Source organism: Dermochelys coriacea, chromosome 10 (assembly GCF_009764565.3).
Source record: "Dermochelys coriacea isolate rDerCor1 chromosome 10, rDerCor1.pri.v4, whole genome shotgun sequence".
Lineage (NCBI taxonomy): Eukaryota > Metazoa > Chordata > Testudines > Dermochelyidae > Dermochelys > Dermochelys coriacea.
The window spans coordinates 54,463,231-54,476,270 of NC_050077.1; the positions used below are offsets into that span (position 1 = coordinate 54,463,231).

Here is a 13,040-nt window from a genome sequence, read left to right on the forward strand (position 1 = left end):
AAGGAAATCAAAATGTGAGTGAAATATTGTTTAATAATATTAGTACCTCCTTTTTTTGGCCCTCTTAATGGAGTTTATTCTCTTTAGTGAGAGAATTTCTAGTTAGAACTTAAAGAGCTCAAAGTACATAGCTGAATCCCATAATGGTTGGAGATTAAGTCAATCTTCTATCAGACATTTAATGGTATCAACCCTCTGTTTGTGTAAGGGAAACAAGAGAATACAGTTCAGAAAGTATAAAATAAATCACATACACCGCCAACACACAAATAACCCAATATAAATCCAGAAAATAGTACCAAATACATCCAAACTCCCGTCATACAAGTTGAAACAAAATACACCTGCAGGCAGTTAAATTCTACGCTGTTTGCTGTACTTTTTCACAGACTGTGTTGCATATAACAATTAATTATGGACTGTAATGCATGCTTCAGGACAGGCTTCTCTAGTGTGCTAAACAATGCAAACATTTTCTTTACAAACTCCTGCCAGGACAGCTATATGAATAATGTGGGTGAACCTAAAAACCAGTTGCACTGGTGTGAATCAGGAGTAATGTAAAGCCAGTGATAAGTTACCCTCTTATAAATCCAGAATAAGTGAGATCACAGTCAGACCCTTGAGTATTTGTTCACTTGCTTTCTTGCATATTAGGTGGCTTTCATGCAACAGTTTCCAAATTTGAGTTATAACTTGATGAATGAAGATGCAGTGAGGTAATAAAGTATAGTCTAGCCAAAGGGCAAGGAACATCTATAGACACACATCTGGATACATGTATATAGATACAATACACACACAAGATGAACTATCCTCAGCCAAGTAAAACAGCAATCCTGAGATTTTCAGCTATAGAATTGAACTATTGCCCATGGAATATATGTCCTCATGTAACTGCTGTATTTCTCAGGATGCATGTAATCAGCTTTGGACCAGAAGCTGATTCTCTTCCCTCTCCCCGCCCCCCAGCCCCATCCCTTCCCCTTTTAAATACAAGTAGTATTTCCAAAACTGTAGATAGCTCAGCATGATAAATCCTGCTTGTAAACCCTGAGCCTTTTTCTCAAACCGGGCGTGCCAGTGCAGCTTGCTCTGTAGTGCAAACAGACCCCCCAAAAATGAGAGAGGAAGGTAAAATGAATTTAAATTCCAAAGGGGTTTCAGAGCTGGTTTCCTAGTTCCCGAGTCAGCTATGTGTTTGTGAAAATTCAGCCTTTTTGTCTCTTAGAAAAAAAGGGCTAAATCTACATCGGTGGCCCAGTCTAGGTTTGCTATTCTTTGCATTTTCTATTCAAGTGAATGAGAGTGAATGAAGTGGCCTGGGACCCTTTATTTGATCTACTCAATTGCATAAAGTGACAGAATTCTAATATATTTGTTTAATGCTCTTCAATGGGGCTTTCACTTGCTAGCTTGCAAATGAAGCCTCGATCTGCAAAGTTTTGTTCTTTTTCTTTCTCCTTTTTTTTTAAGCAGGGGGACATATTTCATAACTTGGGCCATGGTGTGACGTGATCTCGAGAGGAGTTTTAGACTTGAAAAGTGGGAAATAAAGAAACAGATGTGAAGTTATTGTAAATTCCTATCGTGGGCTCTGGGACTATTGTAAACCCACTGCAGGGGGTCCAAAGCCTCTCTTTTTCATGCTATAATTGAAACATATTAATTAGATAATTTGTTGTTAGTTTAAAAGAAACAAATACAGCCTCTCCAAGGCTTCACAGTCTGGATTCCTTTTTTTTTTTTAAATCCACCAAGTGACAATTATATTAAGATTTAAATATAATCCTGCACAGAAATTTACAAAGATCTAAAATTTCCGATCTGTGCTAAGGAGCACTTAAAAACAAACAAAAAAAAGATTTTGCTTGTAAAATCCCTTTACAGGGATCGCTGTGAGCTTCTTTTCAAGCTACCTGGCAAGATTGCTCAAGACATGATCAGAGGCCATACTTAAAAACTGTGGAAAGAAAATAAATATTCTTTAGTGTCAGAAGGATCCTGGCTCCTTTCAATAGGGTGACTCAGTCCTATTGGGTTGAAGTCTGCTCTCACAGCGACAAAAATAAGAAATATACCGCCTAGAATGTATCCAGACCTTATGCATTGAAATGAAGCAAAAATCCGAGTGGCGAAGTACGACTGGGTTTTTGCTGGCTTGCCTTACACTCTGGAGTTGGAATACTCTCTCTCTCTCTCTCTCTCTCAGGGAAAAAAAAAAGCTTTCTGTCTGTCTGAAATTCCGTGCCCCTTACATCAAAGTATACACTTAGTTTAAAATGTATCAGTGGCAAAAATAATTGCAAAGCACCCTTGAGTAAAGTCTCCAAACAAGATTCCAGCTCGGGAACCTGTGGTGTGTTTCATTCCTCCCCCCTTCCCCCCCCCCCGTTGTATTTTGCTGTTTTATTTCAGATCTGAGTTTATTGACTTTGGACTTGAGCCATTAGAGATTTAACAAGACAAAGCAGTAAATTCAAGGGACGCTCTGAATTGCTTATTTGTTGGCATACCTTTGAGATAAGTATCTAAACCTTTACCAATGAAAGAGCAAAAAGAATGCCTTGTGAGTTTCCTATTAAAATTTAAATAATTAGCACCCATTATGGTCTCTTTCTGGTAGCTTAATATGAAAGACAGTGCTGGATATTGCCAAGAAAACCGCGCATGTGGCAAATTGTGGTAGTGATTGTTTACAGATGTAAAAATTGCATTGAATAACATAAGAAAGAGAAATGATTTTAAAGATTGGTTTTTTTTAGATTCCTTCTCTAGTAGGGATTATATGGAAAACAGAATAATTTTTAAAGGTGTAACTACTGTATGGTTTAAAATTACCCTGCAAGTGTAACTAGGTGCAGTCCCATCTTCTCAGTTGAATTCAGATTTCATCTCTGATTTTTTTTTTTCACACTGTTGGATTTTTTTTTATTTTTTGTTAAGAACTCGTAGGAAAATGTAGGTCATCGCTTGTTTAGGAAAAGTTTGTCGAGTTTTGTTTCCATTGATCTGGTGATAAGTTTTGAATGCTTTCTTTAGCTGATCGTGTTGATATAATCGTGAGTTGGACTTGATGAATGAGTTCAGTTGTCCCCCATCTGACAAGCTTTAGAAGCTTCATGCATTTTAATCAGCCCAATGATTCATGTATTTTCCACCTTTTTTTTTTCCTGTGTGTGGGATCCGTTCTTTTTAAAAAAAAAAAAAAAAAAAAAAAAAAAGTGTCGCAACTGGATTGATTATACTCTACATTAACCTTAAACTTTTTTCAAGTACCTTACTATATGTATTTAAGGGAGATGGGGTTGTCGCTATCTCTCAAATGTCTACATCTACAGACCCTTAGAAATGTACCTCTTTAAAATCATTTACAATGTATTCTTGCATCCTGTAGGTTCATTAGAATACAATGTCTGTTTTCTTTTTAATAAGTATTTAAGTATCTCATTGTAATGTAACTAAATGATTTGAACGGTCTCGCCTCTGAAAGGCTAACACACTAGTTTTATTAGATTATCTCATAAATTTGAATCATGGATTCTCAATAATTCTGTAGAATCCTTGCAAAATCCTAAAAATAAATGAAAAAGAAACACACTGGAAACTCTGAAATTCAGATTCCAACGTAGTTTACCTTAATTTTCTTTGTATAAAATAATTATCTGTTGATTTACAGATAAAAGAATAACACTGTATATTACATTTTGTAATCTAGGTGGTTTTTTTTTTTTAAAAAAAAGATGTTTAGTTAATATAGGTGAAAGAACAATAGCTGACATAATTAAAATACTTTTAAGAGGTTTAACTCAACGATAAAATAGAATGCAATGTTAAGGTTTGGAAATATTTTGATCTACCTTTTGTATTACAAAATTCTAATGCTTCTAGCCTTTAAAGATGTTTTTAAATCTGATTTGCAATCTAGTATTTCAAAGGTTCGTTTATTGTTATAGTTATTCGAGAAAAAGTATCTATGCGTGTGTATTGTATGCGTGCATACAAACACACAAATATATACTTAGTATATAGGTATATAATGCACACACCTATATAGGTATGAAAAGTGCACGTTTGTATGTGTACACACACATTATATATATTACATATGTTATATACACTAGTGTAGTCTATGAACTGTAGCTTGATTTCCATTTGGTAGTCATTTGAGAATGACCATCTTATGTAGAAAACTACTGTATTTTATTAAACAATTATATTTATAGATAACTATCTTCCTCCTATGACAAATGTATGTAGATAATTTAAAAACTGAAATATTGTATTTCCCCCTAAATTAATATTGTTATTTTCCTGGTACAAACTCTTCAAAAAGACGAATAAGAAAGTAAATCTGAATTTACATATTTTAATGAGAAAATAGTATTTGGACGACTAGGTTCATAATTTAACGTAGACACTTTCTTTTTTTTCACTTTTGTCTTAAAACACGCATGCTGGTAACAAGAACATCAATATTTAAAATGTCATGCTCATTCTGTACAAGGAAAAAAGTTAAAAAGGAATTTCTTTACAGCTGCGATGAACACTACAACGTTTTGTTTTTGTCTTAACTTAAGCGGTTCACAAGAGTTCGGTTTCTAGCAAACTACCTAAAACTAGAAAGGAATATAGCAAACAAAAGTGCATGTTACACATTTGATAATCATTCCTATTCACAGACATTTACAGTGTTCCCCAGCACCCTTTCAGCTTGTCTGAAAAGTTCCAACAGAAAACAGAAATACCTCCCATAGTCTGAACCTGTTGTGGTACTTCCCTATACTTCACCAGTGACTTGAGCAGCTTTACATAAGCTACCTTAGGTTGTCTGCTTGGTAGTGGATTTGTTTTTATTTTTCTTTTCTTAAACCATAAATAAATAGCTTTAAAAAATCGACATAATTAGAAGGTTAACAGACAAATTAACTCCCCCTCCCCTTCCACCTGAAAATTAAACATCCATATGACAACAGGTACTGCAAAAAAGGACCTCATTTGATTCACAGGACAGATTGAAGTTCAGTATTTACATTAGAACAGCAGTTTTGTAAACAATATACGTTTTCAGTGTGAACAGATCTCTTGCTATTTGCATGGTTTCCTGTCCTTTTGTACTTAATACGCATTCTTGTATACAAATCTGTATCCACTGTGTAACTTCCCCAGAACAAACTATGCGGAAGCCAGTGGAACTTTTCAGCCATTGGATGGTAACTGGCCATCTCTCAAGTTATGGGGACCTGTTTAATACTTTCATTGTAATGCTGTAATCGGTATGGAGATAGATAGATATCTGAGCTAGATATAGTACGTGTCGTTTTAAAAAGTAATTCACGAGGGGTTCGGGTAGATCCTGCAATCTTTAAGCTCTGTGTAAAAAAATAAATTGGAAAGGAAACTTTTAAGTGTTTCCAAAATCCAGCTGATTTGTCACTTGGAAACTGGAAACAGGAACTGTCTTCACGAAGCCATCTGCAACCGCTTCAAACTCTGTATGGTTTTTAAGACAGGTCCCGTGGAAGAATGTTGCTCTTCCCAGACAAAGGAGGGAAAAGAGGCAAACGGTGCCGGGGTTGGCTAACTCTCCAGCACTCATTTCAGTGGGGGGAAGGTGCCTTAAGTACCTTTGGAAACCTAGTGAAGCAAACGGCACTTTATACACACGCGGGGGGTGGGGAACTAGACGCTTTTCGAGGGTTTAAAACTAAGTTAAGGCGCACCCCCCCCGAACCGCCCCGGGCTCGAGCCATTAAAGGAGGGTACGCCGGAGAGGCAAACCCCAGAGCGCTCCCATGAATAGCAAACCTCAAGTGTTCCCGCCGGCAGTTTTCTCTCCTCTCGAGGAGCAAGAAAAGGCCGAGGAAAGTTTGGAGCGAGCCGCGGAGCGTCCGGGCCGGGCTGGCCGTGTCAGTGCACGGCTACCGAGTGCAGGGCCGAGGCGGGGCTGGTCAGGGTCTCGCTGGGCGTCGCGGGGCTGCTTTGGCTGGTGGCTGTTTGGGACGAGGTCGGGCTGAGCGAGGGGGGCGAGTTCGAGAGGATGGTGGGGATGGGCGCTGGCAGGGCCGGCAGGGCCGGCACCGCCGCCGGGGTGGGTTTGATGGGCACGGGGATGGCTGGCAAAGTCTGGCCCCCGTGGCACAGGGGCTTGAGGGGCACCCCGTAGGCACTGTAATCGCCGCTGGCCATGGAGATGGGGGCGGCCGTGTCTATCATGCCGGGGCTGTACATGTGGGGCCAGCCGGTGCCAATGGAGCTGCCCACCGTAGTCAACTGGTTGGGGAGCGGGTAGGCGGCCGGCACGGGCTGCATGGCGGAGAAGGCCAGCCCGCCCGGCATCTTGTACTCGCGGGCGATGATGTTCTCGATGGCGAAGGGGTGCTTGAAGCCGGAGGGCTGGGAGACCCCCAGGCTGTAGGTGGACATCTGCGGCAGGTGGGGGCCGCCGGCCGCCAGGGCGCTGAGCCGCAGCTTGGCCTGCTGCTGCAGGTACTGGGCCGCGTCCGCCGGCTTGCTGGGGGCCAGGTGGTCGGACTTGAGCACCTTGAAGCGCTTGCGGCGCCGCAGGAAGCTGCCGTTCTCGAACATGTCGCCGCAGCTCGGGTGCAGCGCCCAGAAGCTGCCCTTGCCCGGCTGGTCGGGCCGGCGCGGGATCTTGATGAAGCAGTCGTTGAAGGAGAGGTTGTGGCGCAGGGAGTTCTGCCAGCGCTGCGTGTTCTCCCGGTAGTAGGGGAACCGGTCCATGATGAACTTGTAGATCTCGCTCAGGGGCAGCATCTTCTCCGGCGAGCTCTGGATGGCCATGGCCGTCAGCGAGATGTAGGAGTAGGGCGGCTTCTGGTCGCTGTACGTGTTCCTGCCCGGGCGAGGCATCTTCGCTGGGGGACCCGCCGAGATCTGCGGAGGGGCGAGCGGGGTAAGCTGGGGGGCAGGCGGGCTACGCTTCAAAGCTGGCCGGGGGCGGGGGGTGCGCGCGAGGGGGGCAAGGGAAGGGCAGGCGTGTGGGGCACTAATAAGAGACAGATCGGAATTGATCCCCCAGGGGTACGAACACCCAAACCCCTCCAGCCCCACGGGGGGAAGCGAGCTTCTCCTCTCCCGAGCTCGCCACCGCGCTCAGCCGCTAAGTTACTTCAGCTGTTTCTCCGCCGGCTGGGGACCCCGTGCAGCAGGGCAGAGAAGGGGCTGGGGACCCCGCTGGAGCAGGGCAGAGAAGGGGCTGGGAGGGGACCCTCCCCGCCAGCAATGCCCACCTTAAAGTTGCTGGAAGTTGACAGTCCGCATCCGGGATGCAGCTGGGAGTCTGATCTCCTTTTCCGATCCCTCCCGGTTCTCACGCTCCCTTTCCGGCCGCTCCGCTTAGTTTTAGTCCTGAGGAAGCAGGGAGCTGGCTGGTCTGTGGGAATCCTCTCGCTCCCCTCCCTTCTCCTCGGAAGGCGGAATCAGGGATCGGGTTGTTTCACCCCCAGCGGCACCTGGAACGGAGCAGGGGCTCGCTTGCTTCTCTGCAGCCGAGATGAGCTAAGTACTTGCCTCCATGTCCTTCCTCTAACCATCTGATAGTTTTATGTGGTGACATGAGCAGAAAAGACCCCTGTAGAGGCGCTTCATTAATGTGCCACTTCTTTGCTATCATATGACAATCGCCTTGGGAGGAGGGAGAGGGGGAGGAGGGTGGGCTGAAAGAAAGGCATAATCTGGTTTCATTTACACCTATTTACATGGACACCTTGGGCCAATAGGAATCATTTCCATTTGAAGACAAGGCGAGGGGTGAAAAGGCTCAGCAACCGGAATTGAAGTGTGATGGCACCCAGTAACAGTGTGCGTGCGAAGGTATGCACTAACCTTTCTGTGGACTTTGCCAGGGAGCTTAGTCTGCAATTCACACTTACAAATGGAGCTGCTGAGCAGTGGGATGTTTGACATGGAAATTGCTTGGCTGGGGTATTCTGTTTGTTCTGCATTGTTATCTGATTTGTATTGTTGGCTAACTCAAGGCAAGGCTTTTTCCTTTAACGAGAGACTTTCTCTTTTGCCAAATCAAACGGAGCCCAAGCCTGGTTTTCAAAGGGTTAGGCTGATGAAAATGCGGTGTTGGGGTCTTACTTAACAAACATGTCGAAGTTTTCATTACTCTGTGAGCTACTTCCCCTGAAATTTAGAAATGAGTTGTCTTGTTACCACCAACGTTTTGGTCTTAGCAAAGTTGTGGTCATACTGAAAAGAAAACACCATGGGTTATTTTAGATATTGGAGAGTCTGATTTATGTAAATTGCTTCTCAGTTGGATTTCAGACCTGTGGCAATTTTACTGGATCCCAGGCGATACAAGTAACAGCTGTGACTGTAAAAACAATGTTTAATCATAGTTCCTGTTCTAACCAGGCAAACATCAGATTATACCTTCACACTAATGTATGCAGTACTGTTTAAGAACTGGATTATTTATCCCATCTACTTTGTTAACATGTTAAATATGGTTTAATCTCCAAGCTAGCACAACTCGAAGTGTTCTGTAATGAAAAAGTGCATTTAGAGAGAAATAATTGCTGATGTCTGTGTGCATTGTGCACGTATATGTTTATACACACACGTGTATGTGGATGTATATACACACACAATGTGTTATTCAAATCTTAATAACTCCGTTACAGTATGTTGCATGGTCCCTTCTATTGAGGGCCCGATCCTGGAAACTTTGCTCAGGTATGCCGTTGCATTGAAGTCCATGGGCGAACTCAGGAGATTAGTGCTGCAGGTTCAGCCCCCAAAAAATGTCTAGGCGCCTGTCATATGTTAAGGAAGTTGTCTATAATGTATGTCACCTCTGAGCCATGATAAAAGATGGACACAGGAGGTGCGAGCCATGGGCTATGTGAGAAAGATCCTTTGTGGTATAAAACGCACACACACACACACACAGTTCGGAGCTGGTTAATAACTCACCAAAACGTAACTTAAACACGAGGAATTTAGGAGATTAAATAATGTCATTAATATTGAAATGGTTGCGGAGTCTGAGCGCGCCCGCTTGAGATGCAAGCGCACGTTTTTCAATATTAACAGAAGTACTTGAAGAAAAGAAAATGGTCACCTTCTTAATTCAGCAAAAATAAGTGAGGGGGGAGGGGGAAGCGCCTGCTGTCTGTCTGTCTGCACGCTGCGACCTGCTGAGAGATGCTCATTACTACATGTTTCAGAGTAGCAGCCGTGTTAGTCTGTATCCGCAAAAAGAAAAGGAGGACTTGTGGCACCTTAGAGACTCAAATAAATGCTCAAATAAATCTGTTAGTCTCTAAGGTGCCACAAGTACTCCTTTTCTCTCTACTACATGGGAATGACTAATCCTGAGTCCGGGGGAAAGTTACCGCCGAGCAAGCCTCCCTGAATACTTGCAAGAGTGGTTGAACGCTCATTTTACGCTACAACTGGACGCAAAGTTTTTTAAGTTTGTGCTCCCCCAGTTCCAATCGGGCTGGACAAGTCCCCTTCTCTTGGGGCTGGAAGCCGACGAGAGCATAGTGTAAAACTAGCTGTATTTCTAGGGGTTCAAGGAGAGTAATATTTCCTTACTTTAAAAAAAAAAAGCCAGCTGTCATTTCCCTCCCTACAGAAGACTCTGTGGGGAACTCTGGGACGGGCTGTTCAGAGTCAATATTCTTAGTGTTCTCAACGCTTAATCCGTCTTGTTTCATGAACAAACTATGAGCTCTTCAATGGCTTCTTTAAATTGTATTGGGAGAAGGGGTGTGGGGGGGAACTTCCAAGCGCCAAACTTTTTTTTGGAGTGGGAGGAGATGTAATGATGAATGTTCGCTAGAGCTTGGGAGAAACTGCCCTGTGAAATGAGCCAAAACTCCTCCTCTAGCCCCTTGGGACAACCCCGGAGAATTCCTGTCTTCCCCCTCCCCCCCCCAGTTTCCAAAACCATTTTTTTTATTCTTCTTATTACAATCCACGGTTTGGTTTTGTCCCAGAGGGACACTCTGTCAAAATCATTACTCCGAGGAAACGTCGGACTCCTTAAAAACACAAATCCAAAGGGGGACAAATATTTTTGGCCGATCCCCTTTTTTCTATAAACCTATAAAGATCCAGAAAAATCGACCTCTGCTGTCACGTGTTGCTCCGAGTCCAAATGATGTATGTTTTTGAGTGGCCCGATTTTCTGAAGGGTAAAGGGCTCTCACAGGAGAAGAGATAAGGGGTAGGCGAGTGATCTCCTTCATTAAAACAGAAGTTTTGTCCCAGGTTCAGTGTCAAACAAATGCTAGACTTGGAAGAGACGCCCGCGCCCCCCCCAAAATGAAGGATTTAAGTGTAATTTACAGGGTGTGCGGTTCTCGTTTAAAACCAACATTAGGGAAGGGGGAGGAGGGCGAGAGAGGCTGCTTGCAAAGTGAATCAATGCCCATTGTGCGGAAAACCAAAACAAACAGACGCTTTTTTGAAGCCTAATTCAAATAAGGAGCGGAGGGGAAGTGTTGGGAAAACTGTATAAAATACACATAAGTCAATTATATCAATGTGCAAACCCAATGGAAATCTATTTCGTGCAATAGCCATTCAGTGTTTCCATGAAGCCCACCCTGGACCACCTTTCTGCATGGAAGGTTCGCAATAGCCTCCTTTCCCACAAGCAGGACCACACACGTTTCCCGATTTGGTAATAATTTATGCTAATTTCCCCCCATAAATCCACAATTCGCTTCAGTGGCAAGCGGGGCTGTTGAGAGAGAAAAAGGAGACAGAAAAGTGACAAATACAATATTGATTTTGAAACCTTCTGTTTGCAGGCAGGTGTGTTGGTTGCAGAGAAAGGGTGGGGGAAGCGAAGAACTTTTCCTAGAATAAAAAAGAAAAAAGTCCACACTGTGAGAGAAGAGCTCACACAACCTTGTTAATATTTACAAAACAGTGGGGACAAGAGGGGCTGGGGGAAGAGAAGTACCGGTTTCTTAGGGTTTCCTAGGTTGCTAAACACAATCCCAGGCTCTAAACAAGCTTCCCCCGTTTGGAAAGCCAACTCCAGGCTGATGGTTGTACATACATTTTAGCTAAGCCTCGCGCAGTTTGTTTTTTTAAAGTTGTGTCTCTCTTTGCTTACTGGGGGCTGGGAGGGGAGGGGTGGGAAGAGGAAGCTCATGGATTTCGGTTTAGCTGTTTGTTTGAATTCCAGATTTGGAGTTTACCAAAGCGATCTTGCTGCCTCTGGGAACTGGGGCGCTACGTGCACCAGGGGCTTTGTCCCACCAGACATTCCTTACCTATTCTGCCACTTTGGTGGCGTGAAACTACTTAGCTTTCTTTCAAAAGGATTTCGTTCCCTTCCTATTCAGCACTAAACAAACTCCCCCTGCCTGTCAACGGCGAATTAAAAATTGTTCTTGTGAATGTCCTAAAATCTATATTTGCAATAACAAAATAGCGGTTTAGGCTTTTGCAGTGTAAACGGTGCCAGGGCTCAGCTGAGGCAAACGTTTGCTCTCTTAGTCTCCCGTCCTTTCCAAGTGTATTTTAATTAGCTGAACAAAGCACATGCAAAGCCTCGTGAACCGGCTTTAATGTACTCCTCTTACACCTACAGGCTACCTTTCCCAGTGCTTGCAAGTATCTGAGCAAAGCCACTCAAACAAGTTCCCATAGTCAAAGGTAAAGGGCCTGTTCCTCAACCATTTTATTCGTGCCAGTAGTAGCGATTACTCCTGTGAGTAGGAACCGCAGGTTCCCCCCCCCCCAATGTCAGTAAGCAATACAAATGATGGGCCCTATCCTCCCGCCGTTGAAGCCAGCACTGCCCCGCCCATTGATTTCAATGGCAGCAGGATCTGGCTCTGCCTACAAAGACAGTGACGGGCCCATTATGCACTTTCTGAACTCTGCTTTAAAGCTTCAGTTGCTAACAATGTCCATTGCTCAGTTTTCTGCCCAGCATCCGGGAGTTTTGTTTGTTTTGGAGTTTGTGTGTGTGTGGCCTTTTGATGGTAATTTAAAGCACAGTGCTGGGGAGGAAAATGTACCAAGACCTAAGTGTTAACTTTGTCAAAAATAAAAGGCCTTTCCAGGCTACATCGGAATCCCACCGTAAAGAATCTTTCGTGCTGCATTTTGTTCACCTCATACTAACCACTGGGCTCTTCTGCTTACTTCCCTGGGAAGGACATGTGTAGCAAGTGCTCATTCACCTCGGAAGGAGGTGGGAAATAGTCGATAATTGATCTATGATTTAAAGCCATCAGCAGGGCGGTGCCCTGTGAGTGGTGACAACGTTCAAACACCTTTGCCACGCTCGTCTGGAACCACGCATCTCAAAGACAGACCAAGTTAAATGCTAAGGAGTGGGTCAAGTCCACTTGCGCTGCTTCAATGGCACAGCAAGAAAAAAAATAGGGACCCATCTCCCCCCACAAACCCCACAAATCTAGGGCCAGATCTTGCTCCTATTGACCAAAACTCCCTCTGGAAAGCGGGATTCCCCTTCCCCCACCCGAATTCACCTGCTGCGTTAAAATGAACCGATGCCTAAGAGCAGTGACCAAACCTAAGAAAATTCCAGCTACGAGTTGGCTATGAACTGATGTGAAGCTTCCTTGAGAGCTGGGGGTGCATTGGGCTGATATTTGGCTCGATGTGTAATATCCTGCTGAAGCAGCTTGCATACCTGCCCCGTGCTGATTATCCTAATGTTTTAAGGAGTCCATTCCGAACACAGAGACGCAATGCAGCCTTTCTCCACAGCAAGAAGACGATCCACGAGGCTGTATGAGTCTTGCAACTTCCCGAGCACTACAATCTTATTGCTGGGGGGAGGGGGGCCCGGGGGAGAGGGAGGTAGCTTTGCTTTAAGCGCCTCTGGCGTTCAGCTCCATCTTCCTTGCTTCTTCTCGATTGTTTTGATAAATACTATTTTGTTACTTCGGATTTGAGTTAGGGCTTAAACATTATTGCTTTAAAACCCTTGGTTTAGAACAGAAGCAGCCTTCCCTGGTTGGCATGCACACGCTTGAATAGAATGGAACACGAAGCATTCCAAGACT

General features: G+C 43.9%; 1 protein-coding gene across 1 annotated transcript; it reads right to left on the minus strand.

Moving 5' to 3' along the window:
- Nucleotides 1–4,249: 4,249 nt before the first annotated feature.
- FOXB1 (forkhead box B1) lies at nt 4,250–7,796 on the minus strand. The gene is made up of 2 exons (XM_038419669.2): nt 7,254–7,796; nt 4,250–6,897 (listed from the first exon to the last, which is right to left on the minus strand). The coding sequence occupies exon 2, from the start codon at nt 6,871–6,873 to the stop codon at nt 5,911–5,913; it is 963 nt and encodes a 320-aa protein (XP_038275597.1). The 5' UTR covers nt 6,874–6,897; nt 7,254–7,796; the 3' UTR covers nt 4,250–5,910.
- Nucleotides 7,797–13,040: the final 5,244 nt, after the last annotated feature.